Source organism: Falco naumanni, chromosome 8 (assembly GCF_017639655.2).
Source record: "Falco naumanni isolate bFalNau1 chromosome 8, bFalNau1.pat, whole genome shotgun sequence".
Taxonomy (NCBI): Eukaryota; Metazoa; Chordata; class Aves; order Falconiformes; family Falconidae; genus Falco; species Falco naumanni.
In genome coordinates, this window is record NC_054061.1 from 16,732,876 (window position 1) to 16,754,394 (window position 21,519).

The window sequence follows — 21,519 nt, forward strand, 5'->3', positions numbered from 1 at the left end:
TCAGTCTTGCAGGCTGGTGGCTGTTCAGACTGACAGTATGGCCTGAGCCCAGTGTTGTTGGGTTCCTTGCAGTGCAAACCCAGCACGGCTCGACAGGGACGGAGTTCAGACTTGGTCAGCAGGCTGAAGGGCTGGAGTTTTCAGCCAAACATCAGACAGCCTGCAAAGCATTTCTTTTGTAACGATGCTGCTTTATTGGAAAAACAGAATGCGTAAACCTCCTTTTAACTGAGAAGGGGAAAAGAATGATCATTTGCAAGGGGTAAAACTTAGGTTAGTTTAACAAAACCTTTAGACTCGGAAATGCATAGAGAACAAATTCCAGTGGAAAACCCATATCCATGTAAATGTATGCCAAAAGTGATCAGATTAATGCCAACCAATCCTCTTAAACTCATATCCCTTCAAAATGCACAGAGGAATTCTTGGATTATGAATTAATGCCACTGTTAATTCTTCATTGGAGCACAGCATTGCACTTAATCAGGCTCTCAAAACAACTCCTACTAAGACAACCTAAAAATAGTTGAGCTGAATACTGTCGGTTACGGAACTTTAATTAGAGTAAGCAACCTGCTGTGGGAAATGGGTTTACAGAAAGTGAGGCTTCTCTTCGGAAAGGTGATCTCTGGTCTGTCTCTTGTGATGGAGGAGGCAGGTCAGTCTGCGTGAGCCTAATCCTTCACAGGCTCTCTCAGGGCTCCAGTTCCTCATGGCCTCCAGAGCTTGGAAGACAAAGCGTTATTCTTCAAGGCCATTCAGCAGTCGTGTAGCTGCTGCTGCCCAGATCTGCACCTTATTACTTACTCCATACACTTTGATTTTGCTAGCTGGCATTGATTTTGCTCTGTGCCTGCATGTGTGCAGGTTTGCTGGAGGAAGCGTGCACCGTCCTGTGCACTTCTGTAGCATTAACCACGTTCTCAAAAGAGATGAATCCAGATTAGCAGCTGCAACTATTTGCTGTGCCCAATTTAAGTCCAGTAGTTCTGTCACCAGATGACAAAACCGTTTTCAAAGGGAGATGAATATTGGACTCTCATTTTACATGTACAGCATTTCACTTCTATTTCTTAATGTATTTACTAAACCTGAGTGAGAGATTAACTTGAGTTGATCACGTGATGGGGCATGTGTGCCTTGACTCTTTGGTCTTCAGTCAGGTGAATTATTTTTGGAGATATCTTGCTTTATATTGCAAGATGCTTTTCCTCTTTGTTTGCCTTCTAAGCTTTTGTAGTTTCTCCACCCCAGCGAGTTCTGCCCTCCTCATTCCCTGCTCCCCACTGAATCATTTTTTATGGTGTGAGTTCCAAAAATACAAGTCTTCGGTAACTTATTCAACCTTATCTGTGCTTTTGTTTCTCACCAAACTACCATTATCACCCTGTCTGTTCATGAAGAGTTGTAGGTCAATGACTCCAAGGGATACAGCTTCCTTTGGGAAGACTGACATTACTGCACTTGGTTTTTTATCCTGGTGTTGGTTTTTTGCTCCTCTCTATATGTTGCATAGCAGCGCTGACCATTTGTGGAGCTAACTGAACAGCTCATATACCTGGGAAATTGGGAATGGGCAGACAGTTGGAGTGAGAAGCCTCCTTACCTGCCATGAGCTGTGCTCTCCTCTCCTCTCCTGTCAGTCAAAGCTCTTGCTAAATTCTATATCTGTATTGCTATTGCTTTTAGTAATTATCTTCCTCCCTGAGGTAACGTTGGTATGGTGCTGAAGGATTAGCGATACAGGCTTTAGACTGAAATCTGGAATGATACCTCTAATGAAAACGGACTTTAAACTTCATGCAAATAAGTGGCTCTGGATTTGGGTTGGATTATATTGCCTCTTTGACTCCTCATGTGCATGATGCACCAGAAGTAGCATAGCTCTTCAACGTGTCCAGAATGCTCTGTGTCGAGTCAGTAGTTGGATTCTTCCAGTAGCAGCATGCATATGATAACTTCCTCATTGTTAAAGGCAAAAAATATTTTTCAAAATTTTGAGTAACCACTGATCTTTATCAGACCATCAGAATCGTATGTGGAGAGTATGCAGTTCGTTGCCATAAAACTGATTAACGATCAGATATTTACCACATGATACCCTCCACGCCAAGTACCGTGAGGTCATTAGCTTTAAGGGATATGAAACACCTTATAGCATACCTGACTGCTTTTTTCAAGATGCAGAATTTCTGTTACACTGTTCCCTGACTGGTGACACTGCAGGTTAGCTAGAGACTTGGCTTACCATCGGGAGCAAACCTGAGTTAAAATCCTGTTCCATGTGCCCACGCCCCAGTGGTGCCATCGCTCAGCAGCTGGTAGGGAGGGCATGAGGTCAAGGGCAGCTGTCCCTTGGCTGACAGCCTTCAGGGCAGTGGGAAATGTAGTTGGTCACAGGGTGCCTTTGTGTGTCTGGAGCAGTAGCTTGGACTTTCCTTATGGAATAACTGCTTTTTTTTTTTTTTTTTTTCTGCAGAATAGCAAACCTGAAAATACAACTGGCTAAACTTGACAGCGAGGCCTGGCCTGGCGTGCTGGACTCTGAGCGGGATCGTTTAATATTAATTAATGAGAAGGAGGAACTCTTAAAAGAAATGCGATTCATTAGCCCCAGAAAATGGACTCGAGGAGAGGTGGAGAGACTGGAGACAGAGAGAAGGCGCCTGGAGGAAGACCTTCAGGCTGCTAGAGACACTCAGAGCAAAGCTCTCACCGAGAGGTAGGTCGCTGGGCGTAGGGCAGCACATCCCTTGCTGGACGAGAGGTGATGGGGAGCAAGCGGCAGCATCCCCTGGCTGAACGCTTATAGCAGTGTGCCCTCAGATTTCCAGGAGACTTTCTGCTTACAAGGTTTCTGAAATCATCTCCCAAAAGAAACCACCTGCAAGTCTCACTCTCCAAGTAGGGAAACGTGCTTCCTACAAATGGATCCTCTATGAGAACGTAAGAGATGCTCAAAATAGCCCAGTGTAATGTTAGTGTACTATAATGTTTCTGTATGCAGCCATCATCTCCTGTGGTTGCTGTGTGGTCTGGAGCTAGGTAAATGTCAACAGATGGAATTTTAAATTTTTAAAATTTGTTGTTTGTTTTGAGCATCCGTGTATGTGATTCCTGTAGGAACTGGTATTTGACAGGGCTGTGGGAATTGCATGGAATATCCTGTGAATCTAAAGCAGCTGAAAAAAATACCAACTATCCTCCCTACTTTTACTTGTGTTGCAGGGAGAGATCTCATGGGAATGTGTAGTGAGGATGAATACTGCATTAGGCATTGCCTACAAGCACTTTACAATCTGGATGTATTAATGTGGGTGGCTATGGCAATGTTACTTTTAGCTGCAGTTTCTTGAATATATATGGAATAGGTGTGTTGCATTCACTCTGTGGCTTTCTATTTTCATTTCTTCTACGTGCTCAGTGTCCAGACTACACCAGTTTTCTACGTAGTCTTTTCATGGGTTTATCATGCTGGAAAAAATGTAAGCATCTCAGATGTTTCAGCTGTAGGACTTTTACCAGTATGCAATATCTGTGATTTGACAAATGTTGACAAAAATACAACGTGCCATATGATGATCACGTTCATTTGTGATTTTTAGGAATATGGTCCTGTTCTAGTGTGCCAAAGAAACAGCATGTTTCTGGAGAAGGATTTCTTATCCAGAGGCCTGTTAAGTTAGGGTATGAGCACCCAAGTGCACATTTCTGTCTCAAACCAGTTCAGGTGTGAAATAAAACAGATGTTGCTAAAGTCCATAATTCATGTAAAGCCGTAATGAGATGGTTAATAACTAAATCATGTAAACCTTAGTCATCCATAGACTTTACTGAAAGCAAATGAAAGCATTTAGACCTTTATTAGCACAGTAGGTATAAGAATGCAGTAGTGTATAACGAATAAAATCTGGTCCTAGAAACATGAACTTTTGTAGTACTAGCTGTGATTATTTTCCCTGAAGTGAATGTTTGCAGAATTGAATTCCATGTTGTAAGAGTATTGGAAGTTGGTAAACACATCTTGACCAAATTCTGTCCTACGTTATACTGGGCATTCTTAACAACTTTTGTAGAATTTTATAGAAAAAATAGACACTTCCTTTACACCTCATTTTAAATAGTAAGTGCTGCTTTAGCTCATCTTTTTCTATCTTCTCTTAGATTGAAGTTGAATAGCAAAAGAAATCAGCTAGTCCGAGAACTGGAAGAAACAACGCTATTAGTTGCGATGTTGCACACCCAGCTGAAAAGGTATGTAACCTTTTACAGAAGCTGTACGTGCTTTCACTGCACGTGGTGTAACTGCCTTTCTCTGCTAACAATTTCATCTCCCAACTGAGAAGTCTAAACGGCCTTTCAGTTATAGTAGCGACCTAAGACAGTGGCAAGAGAAGGCTCAAGGATTATACGTCCCACTTGGTTTAGATGGATGCTTTAGAATGGGATAAACAGCCTTGTGGCAGGGTCTCTGTCTGACAACAGTAGCAGTTTGTGCAAACCCTTCTATTTTAGACATGTAACATTTAGGATACTAAGGACAGCTGAAAGTTTTTTTACTAATGATTGAATTACTGCAGTATTACATTAATGAAGTACGTTAAAGACAGCTTAACACTCACACAGCAAGTGAAGTGATTCTTGGTAATGCAACTACATGTTAATGTATGAATGTCATGATAATATTTCTCTAAATTAATTCCAACTGTGCTGTTGCTTGCAATGTCGACAATGTATTGACATATCCCTGAATCTCTTGGGTTCATATGGTATATAGAAATGTTTCTGCAGTCTTAATGTGGTCTAGTTGTTCAGGCTGTAGTTTCAGAAGAGCATGGGATTGCTGTTTCCAGACGAATGCCTGCCTGCAGGCAGAAAGGCCAAATCATCATTAGCTAAAATTACGGGTTTATCTTTTTTATTAGGAAGAGAGTTTGGTGGGACTTTTGTTTGTTTGAGTTTTTTCTATCAGCGTGTACTGAATTTACTCTGTTTGTAGCTTCTGCTCCACTTGGATTCTCTTTCATTTTGTGAAGATGACATCGAAAAGACTGGAAAGAAATCATAGTGCAAGACTGATATGTAAATAAGCCACCATGGAGAATAGCTCTTATGTGATGCTCTTATGCAGTGGAAAGGCATCATATTTTCATTTCATCTAGCTGATTAGGGATCTTCTGAGGTGACCAAGAAGCATGTGAAACTAATTTCTTCCTAACTATGTGCCCAGTGTTCTTGGCATGCTCCTGCGTAAGAATAAGCATTTGTTATTAACCCCATAATACAAAATGTCTGGCATTCAAAGGTATGCGTAACATGAAGCTGAGTCCAGCTTGTTGATAGGGGAAAGATTAATTAAAAACCCTTCCCTTTTCATAGTGAAATACACTGGAAAGCTGTAAATTTATTAGTCCTTGCCAGATCTATATATACTGCCAAAATGCAAAAGCATGTATAATTTTTCAGTTATGTTTCACCCAAAAGCTTTTTTGAACAAATGTGATGCAGTGCACATCTGTCATACAAATGCAGAAGACTTGTTGCGCCAAAATTGTACTAAATTCTGCATGCTTGCCTTTTTCTCATGAGGTCATGGGCATAATTATACAAATGCAGCTTCTAGCTTTTACCACACAAATAATAAATAAGGGATTATTAGGCTTATTAACATCCTCACTGTTTTTCAGTGGGGCAACTTAAGCCACTTATACATATGCAGAAATTTTTCGATAGCTAATCCATACCTGAAGTGATGGTTAAGGGTCTTTAAACAGTCAGTAATGAGCAAAGCATTTAATATCCAGAGCAGGAGTGTTGGTTTAAATGGAATTTCTAGGAACAGTGTATATTGTAGTCAGTATTGGAGGATATGTTGGGTCTTCCGACCAGAAAACAGCATGCTCTGGTGTCTGGGCTTTCTCGTCTGAACGGACTTCTGTTCAGCACCTGCTTAAAATTAATTCTGCTGTCAGTTATCTTCTGAACCTAGATCTCTAGAGATAAACAATTTGTGTGAACTGATTTCACAGCCCAGCCCGAACTCTTCCCCTTGTTCTCCTGGCCCTGGATTCCATGTAGCCGTCTCTCACGTAGATAAATCCTGCCAGTTTTCTATTAACTGCTGGCTGTTGTGATCTCTGAGGGCCAGTTCCAGGCAGCTGTGATACTGCCTTTTGGCTGTGGGTCCAAGATTAGATGCAAATGGAAGAACATTTCCATACGGTCAGACAGTTCGTTGCAATAACTTCATCTTCTTGCATGGGCCTTGCTGGTTTTTGTGGTCTGCTTCAGAGATTAACAGGAACCATAGATTATTTTTTTCCAGACAAATGTGGGAGGAGAATGTTGCCACTAATTTTAATTGATTTGAAACTGTTCATTAGAGTTGTTTTGGCTGAATAAGGATTCTTGTGAGGTTGGTATGGTGAGTAGAAAAATGAGTATTGAACTATATTATGAAAGTGACCCAACCGGGTAGACTGTGGTTCTGGATTGTTGTGGGCAGTAATGCATACGGCCTGAGCTAACGCAGCAAAATGCACCACTGGGGCTCAGATTTGGTGACGTTGCAGTGCTTTCCTGAGAAATCGGGAGATTTAGTATAATGGTTTTCTGACATGTTTCCTTCAGTCTCTCCACCAGCATGCTTTCCCTCTCCTCGAGCAGCAGCCCTGGTTCTCTTGCATCTAGCAGAGGATCTCTTGCCACCTCCAGCCAGGATTCGTCCACCTCAGCCAGTTTCACTGATCTCTACTATGAGCACCTGGAGCAGCTGGAGCAGTTGGACTCAGACTATCAAAACAAGCTTGACTTGCTCTTAGAGGGAGCCACTGGCTTTAGACCATCAGGCTGTATCACCACTATTCACGAGAACGAAGTAGCGAAAACTCACAAAGCAGATACCACCAGTCGCGTACAGGCTTTGAGATCATTGTCTGGTACTCCTAAATCCATGACATCGCTATCTCCAAGGTCATCTCTCTCTTCTCCATCTCCACCTTGCTCTCCGCTGGTGATAGACCCACTCCTAACTGGTGATGCCTTTTCAAGCCATATGGATTTCGATGATGCAGAGATAAGTACAAGTCTCTCAGAACTTACCCTGAACACTGGGAGTGGCAACTGTAGACTGGAAGAGCCTAGAGCAGAAGATAAACATCTAGGTCAAGGTATGGTAACGAACTATTTGCATGCACATGCATGCGTTTATTTTTAATGTAGTTTATAAAGCATTGAGAAACAAGTATTTCAAAAGCTGTCCTGTCATCTTGATATCTTTGTGTTGAAAAGTGTATTCAACTGTGTGTTCTATCTTGCTTGGGAGAAAGGGTTGGCATTTTAATTTGTACACAAAAAATACTGCTGATCTGATGAGTGTTGCGGAAGACTGTATCTAAGTGTGGGTTTAGTGTACTTATATGCTTGTGTACACAAATCACAGGGATTTCATGTGCAAATATCAATGGTTGTGCTGGGATTCCTGGTTTAATTTGGCACTAAACTATTCAGAATGTAACCTAGTGTTTTGGGGCTGGGAGGAGCATAATGCCATATTGACACAAACTTTTTGGCCAAGCTTTTGAGGAAGGCTGGGAAAGCCATTTTTGGCTTAATATTTAACAAATGATAATAAAAATCCTTCCCTGCCACCTCGGCATGCACAGTGTCTTGCTCTGGTTCCCAGTAAATCAGTAGCAATGAATTTATTAACTTCAGCTGAGCAGACACGTCAAGGCTGTGCTTGAATTTCTGCTGTTTTGAGGGGGATGGTCTCTTAGCAACAAAAACGTGCTTAGATTGTGAGCATGATAAAATAAGACATTTAGAGATAGTGGATGTTCTCATACATGCATATGGCTTATTGGGGGGGGGGGGGGTCATTCTTTTTTGGAGTGATGGCTGAGCTGAAGTGGATGGAAAGCAGCGGGCAGTGGTCAGGGCGCTCGTGCTGGGGCCTGTGTGAAGCCCTTGTGACTGTGGTCGGGCTAATCCAGCGGAGATAAGTGAGATGGCTGGATTTGTAACTACAGCGAAGAGCAGCTTTAAAGGCAGTATGAACTTGCAAGCTGGAGTTGTAAGAACCAGCAGTGCAGTTGGTTTCTGTTTTTCATAGGATTATAAACCAGCGTAAATACAGAATAAAGGGAACTAGCACAACGTTATCGCTGCCTTCGTCATTAAGAAGGCTGATGCTGTTTAAAATACAATAAAGGACATGAGTGCAGATCTTCCCCTTCAAGCTGCCATTTTCCTATGAGCAAGAGGTATTAGGCATTCGAGTAGGAAACGCTAGTTACTCTTATTAGAACTGGGCGCCGATTAGTTTTAACCTTTTTCTCTCTTCAAGTTTTGTCAAGGCTGTTAAAAGTGAAAGCTCAGGTGTTAAGCAGATTAAGTGATTATTGCTGTTAGTCAGTCAGCAGACAAAATAATCACCATAAGTAGTTTATTTCAGGGCAATAATGAGATGAGATTTTACTCCTCAGGCATTTTAGGTGGGGGTTCAGTGTAACTCCCAAAACGCAGTGGCTGGATCTGGGGTGGTCGGTGCTTGGCCTCACGGACAAAGCATGCTCACGTGCTCCTGTAAGTAGAGCTGAACAGTATAGATCTGAGGGATTTGCTCTTGGTTGCTGTTAGAACAGGACCTCTACTACCTTTGAGGCTGAAATAAGGTTTCCTCTCTCACCTGAGTGATACCCGAGCTAGTAATGTACGTCAAGCTAACAGCAGAACCTGGAATGTGGCAGTCTGGCATTCTTTGAGGAAATGGTGTGGATGTGAGGACAATGCGTGATGTGGCTTTTCAAGGCCTGTTTCACGGCGTGTTCAGGAGAGCCCATGGAAGGGAAAATAGCAGAAAGTGAAGAGCAAACTTTAAATTCTTGTTGTGAGTGAAAAAAGTAGTGTAAAGAACATAGCAAGTGTTACCTGCCTGCTTGGAAATATAGAATAGAGTTGAGCTCGTTCTGAACTCTTCCATGAACTTTCTTTTTAGTGTGATACTTCTTTAGAGACTTAAGGCTTAAACCAGAAAATCTAAATTTTGTGTTTAATTAGCCACATGAAAAGGTTACAGATTCAGTGAGTGTGTAAGAATTGCAGGGCTGAGCTTCTAAGCCCTTAGCAAAAAAAAGTAAGGAAGAGGATGGCTGCATGATGAATCCTTTCCAGAGAACTGTTCATCTGTGTTCAGGTTTACACTTTAGCATGCTGCTGGGCAAACAGGTACTCACTCCATTGCTGGGTTCTGCTCACCCTCTTTTGCCCTCTGGCTGCAAGGTGCTTGGGTGAAGTGGTCAAAAATGAAGGCTTTCTGGGCTGAAATGACTCGATGGCGTTGGTAATTGAAGGAGAAAAAGAGGTTAAGTGTGTGGAGACCAACCTGCTGTGCCCTTCCCAGTAAACAAGCCTCGTGCTAAGGGATTCCCAGAGCGGCATTTCTGGGAGCAGTGTGTAAAACTCAAACAACTTGATCTAGAAAGCCAGCCAGCGGGAAAGAAATTATTTTTATATTAAATGCATGGAATAGGAGGCACAAAGCAGCAGTGAGGAAAAGAAGAAACATAGTTTTAACCTTGTCCACATACCTCCAGCATAGCCTGTGATCAGGCGTGCAGCAGGGGCCAGGCCCTTGCACTTGGCAGAAGGGAGGATGGATTAAATTGTGAATGCCAGTATTAAATGGATCCATTTGTTTCAGTTAATGACTGATATGTTGCGTTACAGATGCTTTTATTCATGTGGTTTGGCCTATGGAGAAAAAGTCTGGACATTTATTTCTGCCCAAGCGTTTCATGGGAATACTGAGATGAAAAATACCATTCAGTGGTGGTGTCAAGAAATAGATGGATAAATGGGCACAAATTGCACACAGGCACTCAATACACTGGTGTTACCTGTGGCACCCTCTGCTGTTGGCTGTAGAATAAGTCCTTACGTTATTCCATAACCCTGTGTTGAGCTTGCACACTTTTTGCACCAATGTTTTTCGAAAGCTACTTTTAATTCTTTAAGTGGCTTTGTGAGACTGGGAGGCGGGGGTGGGGAACCAAATCAAACACAAACTAAAACCAACACAAAGTTGCTTTGTAATAAAGAAAATATGGAATGGAAACTGTGTGTTGGTTTGTGAGCATGTGCTTGCCTCAGGCTATGGGAAAGAGGGACCACTTCTGAAGGACGAAAACCCCTCGGAGAGGTGTGCATTGCCACACTTCTTCTAGGGCGTTACAACTGCGCCCGGCGTGCCAGCCTGGCACCTCCTCGCTCTAGGAGTGGGTCTCCTAAAGCCCTGACAGGGAGCGAGAGCTGAGAGCTTGGCAGAGTTCTCCAGGCTTTCGGCTGAAGCATATCTCTGCAGAAGTGTGATGGTCAAGTGAAAAGGTGCAGAATTTGCAAGTTTCCAGGGCATATCTTTTCCTGTTCTGTAGCACAAGAAATTTATGTGAGGTAACACCTCTGTGCAAAACTCCTTGCTACAACTTCCTTGGTTTCTCTTCCCTGTTTCCTTTTCCCTGTATCCCTGCATGTGGCTGCTACTTTAAATCCTATAATTTCTTTTCCTCTCCATGTTTAGTTAGTTAACCTGGCCTTTCTGGACCTATCTTCTGTCCTGTGTGCGCTAATCTTTTGGGTTTAGGGGTAGGTGGGTGGTGGCTTTTTGCTGTTCCCTTTCCTTGAAGCCACACTTGGTGTAAACTCTCCAGGCAGGATATACCCCTCCACGTAATCCGTCCTTGGCCGAGCCTGGTCAGCAGCGAGTGCCCAGCTGCTGCTCTCTGGGTCACTAGGGCCAGAGGGAATACTTAAGGCTTAGGGTGAGTTGCAGTAGGAGCTGTTTGATTGATTCATATTTATAACTTCACTAGAATTTAGAAGTTCTGCTGCTTCTGCACGTTGCCCATCTTGCCGTGGGTACCTCGCTGCCTTTCCAGCACTTTGAAGGGCTCTCCTTGCATTGCCTGCCACCCATGGAGGTGCCGGGGGTAGCCAGCTGTGATGCGCTCAGCACTGCTGGTGCATAACTCTCAGCCCCTGCATGCGCTGCTGCAGGACCCAAGTATTCAATGAGCATTGACTGTGCAATTGACTGTGCAACCTGTTCCTTTGGTCGTCCGGGGAAGTCGGGCACCTTTTCCTGAAGCACTGATTTTGTGGTGGCTGTTGAGCACAGCCCACCCTACCTGTGTTCTCGGTCTTCAGAAACGTGCTTTTGCTTCACAGTACCTGGGGGGGGAGGGTGGGGTGGGAAATGCAATTCAGTGGGAGGATGAGAAAAAAAAGCTGGTCCTGATGCAGACCATTATCATTAACGCCTGTTTTTTATTTTTCCTCTGTGCTTTTCTGATAGGTATAAATACAGCTGGAGGGACGGCACTGAAGGTGGCGTGTGTGTCAGCTGCAGTGTCTGATGAATCTGTTGCTGGAGATAGCGGGGTATATGAGGCGTCTGTACAAAGGTAGACATCAGATCTCTCTCTAGGAAGAAGCCAGTGACTCAGCTTTGCACACAGGAGTCAGCTGGAATTACTGCTGGTTATGATCCTTTTTTATAATTTGGTTGCTAAAACACTCGGTCTCTGATTTCTTAATAATTCTGAAAAAACTGTGAGCGGGTTGAATTTGATCATCAAATTGACCCATGCTTCCCGTAACAGAAGTAGCTGAAAGCAAGCTCACAGAGAACTGTTTGAACAGCTGGTCTGTTTGTGAAGGTGCTGGTAAACTGTGACTGCCGTCTGGCAGGTGTAAAGTTCCCCTCCTGCCCGTCAGCTGTTCTGGTGTCAGTGACAGCCCTCAGTCAGCGTGGGAGGACTTTGGGATGTTTAAGCAGTATAGCGGTAGCACCTTCCACTGCCTCATGGATGTGCACGTGCTGCGATGCAGTTCCCGAGTGCTTGGATCCAGTTTGTGATTTCTGTGGGACTTATACCACAAGTGCATAGCTGACAGCCAGAGCTGGGCGTCACTGCTCGTGCTGGGTTTCTGGACCTCCCTTACTGCTTGCTAAAGACGTCTGGGGTTGTTTGACAAAAACGTTCCCTAGAAGGTACTGATGTTATTGATACCCAGTCTGGCTACATCTAACATGGGGTTTCCTACTGTTTTATTGGCATTGAGATGAATTATGGGGTCATTTGTTGCAAGACACGACTGTAGAGGGGAAAATTGCCCATCTCATATTCCCCCCATTTATTCATTGATTGTCTTTGTTAATTCTCTAGATAAATGAGTAATTTCTTAAGTTTACAGCACAACTTTGACAAGAAGGTGCAATGTTTCTGTAAATAGCCCTCATGAGCTCAAGCCAGGCGGTCTGACAGTTTGGTGTCTTTGTGCCCATGTCCCCTCGATGGGATAGGCAGCTCTGCGGAGAGGGGAGGAGGTGATCAGGTGTGACAGGAGGCCTCCCATGCACACGCGCATGCCTGATGTTATTTAGTGTTGTTTGGGTTGTTGACTTACCAACCTGTGTAATGACTACAGTATCATTGTGATGCCTGTAATAACTGTTGAGGGCAGGATGAGCAATACATTTCTCTTCTGTAGCTGAGACATAATGAAATGCAAGAGAGTGCTAAGTAATACAGAAAATACTTAAAGAGAAGAATGCTAATCCTGTTTTCATGTGCTACACCATAGCCTCTGAGTCAATTAGACAATGAATGTAATTTTGGGGACTTTCAGTGCATAAAACTTTGGAGGAGGAGTACATTGGGAGGGAAACGATGCAGGTAGCTGTTTCAAGGAAGACCAGTCAGTGTACTCTGTCACTTCTAATGTGCTTAGGGAAGTTTGATTTCTTAAAGAAACAAAGGAATGACTTAAACCTAATCAAACTTGAGAATTTTTGCTGTCATGATGCAGGACAGGATTGCAGTTGTTAAGTCTTATTTCTGTTGCTGGGCAGTCAGCTGTGTTTACTAAAATCCAGTCAAGGGAACCCTCCAAAAATCCCCCACTGCCTTATTTTTGCAGTCTTTTGTGTGGCTTTTTTTGGCAGTGAAGGGGAAGGCATATGACTTTCTGCTGATAAGCACTGTAACACATACCTCTAAGGATGATTGCACTTACTTCTTAAATGGGCTTTCTTTTAGCAGCTAATTTTACAAAATCCATATACCCAACCCCCAAATGGAAGGGAAAAGATCTCGTATCACCTAAATGCAAACACTTCAATAAGAAGGAAAAGAAGTCTTTAATTGTCTTTGATTTCTTTCAGACCATGTGTGTCAGAAGTGATGGTGTTTGACAGTGATGATACAGAAGCAGTTGGGACAGCTAAAGTGCAAATTGCAATGAGGTAAGTGTGACACATTTTTATTGGCTTTTCCTTTCAATGGAAAGAATTACATATGGCATTTAAAAGAGAGTGCTTTCTGTTCTGTTCTCTTATTCTGTTTATACTGTTCTATTAATATTAACTAACTAATATCCTCTTTGTAGTGTAATTGAGAATTACACATGTCTCCAGGAGGTCCTTGGCCCAGTTATCCTCTTTCATGTCAGTGGAAATCAGCTGGGGATAGCGTGGTATGAGGGTGCAAACCAGCAATGAGAGCACTGGCAGTGCTGAGCTGGAGAAAGCATTTTGCTGGCTTGTCGTCTCCTTTAGTGTGCAGCCTTGGGGCGGGGGGCAACAACTGCTGAGAGTAAACGTCAAACATAACCATTGACCGCACACAAATCTCACAAGTGGTGGGTACAGCGTAGGAAGGTAGGCACAGAGGCATCTTCCTTCAGTGACTTAGTGGAAGGTTATTTACGATTTGGGGAAAAATAAGTAGCGCAAAACTTTCATCGTGGCCATTGACAGTAAAACAGTGGTTGCCCATAACATCTTCACTGTTGTATTTCAAGTAGTTCTACTTTTAACTTTTTTTATATTACAGTCATTATACAAGGCCTTTCAAAAGGTTTTAGTTACAGTACGGGGATTTAGCTAGACCCCCAGAAAAAGCAATGTGTGTTAGGTCAGATCTGTAGTCCATTGTATCTGAATTCCAGATTCAGATGGATGTTCTGGACTGTTCTGAATTCTGAATGTTCTGGTAGCAGTCATGTGACATGAAACTGGGTTTGGTTTAAGCTATAGGCAAGCCATAGTCCCATTATTTTGTCTTGTTTATAAATTTGTAATGTTGCTTGTTTTCTTACTGAAACAAGTGGAATAATCATTCATTAAATCCAAGGCAGACCTCTAATAATAATAATGATTTTTTGTGTCTTTCCAATTCAGATATGATGACAAAAATAAACAATTTGCAATACTGGTCATCCAACTGAGTAATGTTCCAGCACTGCTCTTACAACAAGATCAAAAAGTGTAAGTGTGTGAAGTAAACATGTTTGAAGTATTTGCAATTAAACATCTGTTTAATTGCCACTGGAGTCCGGTTTCATTTTTTCACACTCTTAAAAAATTTACCCTTTCTGAAGTGCTTCTACACTTTGTTACGTGTAGCCATGTTTATGAACTAATAAACCCACAAACTGAAATAAGGTGCAGGTTTTTCCTCAGAGGTCTGTATTTGCAAGGAAAAGATTTGCCTGGAATTAGCTACTAGCCAGCAAGGTTCTGACCTGTAGCAGTGCCCAGAGCAACTGCATCGCGTGGAGAGGGGGCGTTCATTCTGCTGCAGAGCTTATCCTTGGACACCTGCACAGGTGCATGTGTGGGGAAGGGCACAGCTCCTACAGCTCCTACTAGACTCATTCTAGGCACAAGTTTTTTAAATTCAGCTATGGGCTGCATAAGATGACAAAATTTGATTCATTTTTGTGTAGCTGTTCCTACCTACAGAAGAGTACGTTCGCAGCGTGACAAGTTGCACAGATGTAAACAGCCATGTAAAACATCATCCCGTGATGTTCGATTACAAGACTCGGAAGATGAAGTCTACAGCAACTCATGCCACTTCGTGTCTCTGATGTTGAGACAAGATGTACCTTTTTTCTCAGTTGACTGATACTCCAAAGAATAGGATAGGACAGTCGTGTCCGCAGTGCTTAGGATGAATTGCACTTACAGATTTATGGAACTGTTGCGATGAAGGAACTGCAAACCTGTACAGTAGCACTGACTGCGACACTTTTTTTTTTTTTTCAACAGGAACATTCGTGTGGCTGTCCTGCCCTGTTCCGAAAGCACAAGCTGCTTGTTTCGCACGAGACCGGTGGAAGCTTCAGACAATCTTGTGTACAATGAAGTATTTTGGGTTTCTATCTCTTACCCGGCTTTACGCCAGAAGACTTTAAGAGTCGATGTTTGCACTGTAGATAAGTCTCACCTTGAAGAATGTTTGGTTAGTATCAATCCCTATTTTAATATCTTTGTGTTTGTTTCCTCTTTTTAATTAGACAAAATTTTAAACTCTGAAGTATGGCAATTTCTGTGAAGTTTTCTTGGTAATCCTTAGCTATGTGATCTCTACCGGTAGTGTTCTTTGCAATAAAAATAAAAAAATTTATCAGGATATTTAGTAGATAAATGTTTTGTTAGAGAACTACTGTTGACTTTGTCAGACCACTAGATTTCCCTTCTCTCATGATTTAATGTGAAACCCTACCTGCTGTTCTTCCATTTGGATACATTTGTTGTAATGTAATTGAGAGTGGACTTCCAGGAATTTGGAAGCCACGGTGGAATATTAGAGATGTCTAAAGGATTTTTTTTTAAACTGCTATTAATCTACACTATTAAAATCCATATGAGTATAGTCTTCTGAATGCTAGCGTTGCCATAGCCAGCTGCCTTCTAACGTTAGAAGAGCTTTTTTTGTTGCTCAGTATTACCTGAGCAAGCTGATTCTAATAGAACTGTTTGTGGTGTTTTGTACTCCAGAACATGAGTAGGGTGTGTTGAGCTGGGGCATAAGCAACCCATAAGTTACAGAAAAGTTGACATTTTGTCCTGAGTGTTCCACAGCATCAGCCTTGGCTGGAGGGGTACGTGTTTTATGGTGTTTCTGCATTTCTTCCTTCACTTGCCTTGCAAAGCACACTTTGGTTCAGGAAAGCATCTGTTTTCCAAATGGGGTTTTTCTCTTTTGGCAGCATGTGCACATCCTGCAGTACCCAAGCTGCAGGTGGGAGCGCATGAACTTGCAGGAGGCGTGCTCAGCATGCAGTCTGCCGGCCTGGGCTGGTGCAGTGGAATCCACTCAGACGTGAATTAAATAAACTGCAAATCAGGTTTACTTTGGTTTTGAATATGTCAGGATATGTGCTAAATGTAATGCAGTAAAAAATGACAAGGCAGATGAAGAGGAATGGAACATACAAAGCTAAAGCATCTCGGTCTGAGGCAGTGATTTTTGCAAATTTCATGAACAGGAGTCTTCATTTTCTGTTCCTTTCTCTTTTTCTTTGAAGCTCTGGCTGTAATTTATCCTGGCTGCAGTAGCGCTGTTCGTATTTCTGGATTCTTGTACACAGCAGCTGTAGTGAAACACTTGCTAACCTGGAAGCCCTACACAATGTTAAAAATAATGAAAGATAAAAGCATTACTAGTGCTGTTGAAATGGGGATAAACACAGCAATTTTTCTTTTTGTCAAATTTGCCAACATCAAATTGTCCTGGATTTTCGCTCTTGTTTCTTCTGGTCGAAGAGGTAGTCATTCATTTTAGTACTACACTAAAACTGTGGGTTTGCTCTCGACAGGGTGGAGCACAAATTAGCCTTGCTGAAATATGTAGATCCGGAGAGAAATCAACCCGTTGGTATAACCTCCTTAGTTACAAGTATCTGCAGAAGCAAAACAGGAAAAGTAAACAAGGAGACATTCACTCTGAAGTACCCTGCACTGAAAAAACAGTAAGAATAACTGCTTAAATCTATCAAATCTCTTCTAAACAGTACTAAGAGAGGGTTTATGTGGCTGAAAGACTATTACAATAGACAAGAAGTGAAGGCTGGTGTGTTCATATTTAGAACCTGAAAATGTCATAACTGCAGTGAAATAATTAATGTGTTGATTACAGATACGCCCTTGTCCTGGGCTAAATACTTACTGAAATCTGCTCCTCACGAAGCTGAGGGATGTGGTATGTGGTCTGGTGTAAGTGATGTGTGAGCTCTTGCCTTTCTTCCCACTGGACAGTTCACCTTGCTGCAATGAACTTGCTGAACTAGTCAAGATACAGACTTACCTCTGCAGGTGCATGGCATGCAGTATGCTCAGCCTGTAGCTGCACACGTGCATATGCTAGTGCAACTGGGGGAGGTGCACCAGGTGTGGTCACACAGGCTTGCCTGAGCACTGTACGTGCAATAAATAGGCTGCTTGAGCAGTGCAGGTGTGGAGACTACGACTCTCCTGCCACCAGAGGAAAGCTGGTTGGGGCTGTTCTGACCAGAAAGGTTGGACACTTTGCAGTTTGTGAGAGTCGTATCTTCACAAGAAGCCTCTTGCTCTCCTCAGGACTCTGTCTCAGCACTCTTAGAGCAGACAGCTGTTGAACTGGAAGCTGTGGAGAAGAAACTGGAGGAAAGCAGAAGCACTTTAACTAGTGGAGAGAGCTGGTAGGTAGCATCCCACCATCTTAGCGTTGTGGGATGATCAGAGCATTTGGGGATTCATGTGCAGGGAAAAAAAGCAGATGATACAGAGCTGTGGGAGGCTTCTTCTGTCTCTTTCTGTTTTGGTGAAAAAACATGTTTCTTCTGTTCTGGAGGTTGTGCTTGGGAAGTGAGAGCAAAGCTGATAAGTGTTGAAAATAGTCATAGTACTATGCTAATTTTGTTATTTGTACAATGTTCTGTGGATGTCCGTGAAAGGTCCGCTTTGTGGTGCAAGGCTTTACTTGACTATTAATGCTGGCTGTTGTTTACATGGTTCAGATTCAAATTTTATTAATCAAGGCCAACATCTGAAATAAAAAGCAAGCCTGACCAATGAGTTTGATGGAGAAGCCAGCTGTGAGTTCAAAGGAGCTGAAAAGGATGTTAAAACAATGCTTCAATTTTGTCCAGCATCAATTTTTAAACAAAGTGTCCTGAGAGCTCCCCTTAAGATGCACTCACCTTAAGCTCAGACCACGTGGCTGTACCCTCAGCTTGCTCCTTTCAAAGATCAGTGTGAATTTTTTGGCTGTAATGGTTGCATTCTGGTGCAGCTTCACTTGAGTTTCAACAACTCCCTTATAAACCTGTGTTTGTGTGATCTCAGTGGCTACAGGACCTGCCAGGTACAACTGATTGCCTTGGGGATGTGTTTCTGTCCAGCAGCTTACAGGAGGTAACTCCTGCTGCAGCACCAGAGTATTGTCCACAATAGGCCAGTTCAATAACTGAGCTGTTCTTAACAGGCAGGACGAAGAGGTTCCTGATCAGGAAGAACAGGACGAGATCAGTGAAAATGAAGCAGAGGAGGAGGTAGAATTCTGTGCTGGAAAATCACTGTGGGAAACAGAAGAAAGTCTGAATTCCCAGCTGCACATGGAAATAGCAGTGAAGGTAAAGTCAAGGGCCTTTTGGAGGGACAGATGAGTTGAAGCTTCCCATTGCTTAACTGGCTGGGTTGCTGTTGGGCTGAGCAAAGCTACAGCAGTTATTTGAAAGTTCATCACTGACGTTTAGATGTTTCTCTATGTGAAATACTTCTAAATAACTCTATGTGACCATTTCATCCCACAGTTAATACAGCGTCCTTTCATGCCTTCTGGTTGCTGCTCATGAAAACAGTTTTCACTAACATGACAGTGGCTTTGACCTTGGTCAATTCTAAATGTAGTTGCAGCCTAAGAAACGTGTGCTGTACACCTGCCCTCTGTGCATGTACATAGAGCGATTTGGATCTGTGCTGCAGATGCACAACAAGTAAGGGAATGGTCTAAAATCATACCTCTGTTCTGTGTGAGAATGCCAGGTCACATTGATGTGCTGGATCAACAGGCAAAGCTCGTTGGAATCAATTGTGTTGTGCAGCGATCAATAGATGCAGAGCCCTTAGGGAGCGATACAGTTAATGTAGCAGTTACCGAGTTCAAAGAGTGAAGTGTCAGGACATCCTGCGTGAGAAGACCTAAAGAATATCTGGGTTTTAATGCGATGCCTTTGGGACTGAAAGCAGAGACACATCACAGGTGGCTGTCAGACAGCCCTGGGTATGCGTCATCAGTAAGATGGCAAGCTGGCATTTACGCTGCAGTATCTGTCTTTCAGGTGGATAAAGAGACAAACACAGAGAGCCTTGCACAGTCTTCTACTGTAGTTCGTCCGAAAGACAAAAGAGCAGCAAATCCACCCCAAACTCAGTTTGTCAGAGGTAGCACTATCATCCGCTCAAAAACATTTTCACCAGGACCACAAAGTCAGTATGTGTGTCGGGTAAGGAAAATGCAATCCTGGGGTTATAAATGCTGGGTTTCGTTAATGAATGTGTGATATCAATGTTCTCTTAGTTTGAACCTTTCCCAGAGACCTGATACTTCTTTCCCCCTTTGACTTCAGAAGTTGCTCTGTCCTCACCTCCTAGACAGTATCTTCCCTTGAAACTAATAGTATTAAGCACAAATTTATAAAATACATATGTGCCCATATGTTTGTGGTACATGCAGTGTGTTGAGATGCCCAAACTAAACCTGGAAGGGCTGCAGTAAGACAGCGATGAGTAAGCTGCATATCAAACCCTTTCCTGCTGCTTTAAGACTGTTCTGTGCTAACTTCAACTGAGTTAGCTGTGTCTGCCTGACTTTAGATGAGGTGAACCTGAAAGCTTGATAAAAGTGGAGAGGTAAGTACCTGATAGTGTCAGCAAAAAAACTGGAAGCTTGAAAGTCTCCAGCGTGCTTTGTTTGAAGGTAACTGAACAGGCCGCGTACTGGGTCAGGATGCCACTTCCACTGCTTTGAAATGATTGTTCACAATTATTTCCTGGATTGAGGGTCAGCCGAAACTATAAATAACTCGTCTTTTAAATTGAATTGGCAAACAAGCAAACAGTGTGTTCTATCACGCATGACCTGTCCTAAGTGGGCATGCTCTTAATACAGCTGAGCTGGATTTGATGCGCAGGTTTTCTCTGATTCAAAAGCAGGTGCTTCCATGGAAACAAACCTTATTTAATTTGCGGCAGTGGCCTGTGCTTGGGTGGTAGAGGTACTGTGTCCCAGCACACGCAGATCCCACATGCCTGTCCCCCCCACCCCCAACTCTGAGAAGGAACCTAAGAAGGGAATTAAACCCCTCTTGAGCTGAGCTCTTTTTAAGGGTCTAGGCACAGTCACAAAAGGCAGCAGGCTGCATGTGTGTAACGTGACAACTCTTCAGGTGAAAACCCAGGGGATAGCTTACAGGTAAACCTACCTCTTGCACCACTAGCTTAAAAAATACAGGTGACTGGAGAAAACAGAAACCTGTAATACATTAGTCCCATATTTTACAGATGCTAGAAAAAACAATTTTTTTTTTTTAATTACTTAGAGCTCTTTTTTCTGGGCTGTTTTGCCCAGCCTAGTTACTTTCAGAGAAGGGCAGTGGGATAGAGTCCCATATTATACCCTAACATAGTGTCTCTCTTTCCACGCAGTCTTCTTCCCAAAAAGGGACAGAGTTCAAGGCTTGTGGCAGTATCTGGCCATGCCAAAGGGATTGCATGTTGTACACTCAGATTTGGGTGGCAGCTGTCCGCTGTAGCCTTTCACAAAATTTAATAGTTCTGCTTGCATCACTGCTTATAGTCACTTGGAGAACCCTCTGATCTTGCTAATAATGCCTGTATGCACTGGTTGTATTTCTTTCGTGAAAAATACGTGGTTTTCATTTTCAGCTGAATCGCAGCGATAGTGACAGTTCAACGCTATCCAAAAAGCCCCCCTTCGTTCGAAATGCAATGGAGAGACGAAGTGTCAGAGTCAAACGGGTAAAAAAGTCACCGCTTTGTTTTTGTGGTTTTTTTTCTCTAGCATAGGCACTTGCAAAGACCAGAACATTTTTTGAAGGAAGAATTTGCAAACGTAAATCAGTTGCCACGTGATTTCATTCACAACCTTTTCTTTGTGTGTGAGAAGTCCTGCAAGGCTGCTTTTCTTTGACATATCAGAAAGATGGGAATGTTTGCACTTGGAACTCATTTAGAAAGATGGTTCCTGGTATTTTCCATCTTGTCAGAGCCGAAGTAACACAGTTTGGCAGTGTTTATTGCTGCAGGATTCTTATGTACTTACAATAAATGCGAGGAGCTGGGGAAGAGGGTGAGGAGAATGATGTCTCAGATGCTCAGGTGATGTTGTAGTGACTCTGTGGTGCACAATGAATCCCTGTGCCTGTTGTGATGGTAATCACTGAAATTCCGCCCAGGATACTGATGCTGAGCTCCTAAGGAGATGGTTTTCTTGAGGCAGCTTGTGTTTCAAACTAGCAGAAGGCAGCATAATATGTTACTGGGGAAAAAAAACAAACACAGGTTTTTCTTTTGCTTTGTGGATTCATCTGAAGATGAGACATTAAACTTAGGAGCAAAGTGTGCAAGTAAGACTTGTTTGATTTGGAGAAGCTGCCAAGGGAAGTTTA

At 42.8% G+C, this 21,519-nt stretch overlaps 1 protein-coding gene across 2 annotated transcripts in view; it reads left to right on the forward strand.

Annotated features, from left to right (window-relative positions):
- Nucleotides 1-21,519, forward strand: part of WWC1 (WW and C2 domain containing 1) — a 73,702-nt gene that overhangs the window by 49,297 nt on the left and 2,886 nt on the right. For both annotated transcript variants that reach the window (XM_040603031.1, XM_040603030.1), the window contains 12 exons: nucleotides 2,480-2,722; nucleotides 4,165-4,254; nucleotides 6,631-7,169; nucleotides 11,354-11,462; nucleotides 13,226-13,306; nucleotides 14,243-14,329; nucleotides 15,116-15,308; nucleotides 16,669-16,821; nucleotides 17,429-17,529; nucleotides 18,315-18,462; nucleotides 19,171-19,335; nucleotides 20,777-20,869. In XM_040603031.1, coding sequence (XP_040458965.1) covers nucleotides 2,480-2,722; nucleotides 4,165-4,254; nucleotides 6,631-7,169; nucleotides 11,354-11,462; nucleotides 13,226-13,306; nucleotides 14,243-14,329; nucleotides 15,116-15,308; nucleotides 16,669-16,821; nucleotides 17,429-17,529; nucleotides 18,315-18,462; nucleotides 19,171-19,335; nucleotides 20,777-20,869 — 2,002 coding nt within the window. The remainder of the gene's footprint in view (nucleotides 1-2,479; nucleotides 2,723-4,164; nucleotides 4,255-6,630; nucleotides 7,170-11,353; nucleotides 11,463-13,225; nucleotides 13,307-14,242; nucleotides 14,330-15,115; nucleotides 15,309-16,668; nucleotides 16,822-17,428; nucleotides 17,530-18,314; nucleotides 18,463-19,170; nucleotides 19,336-20,776; nucleotides 20,870-21,519) is intronic.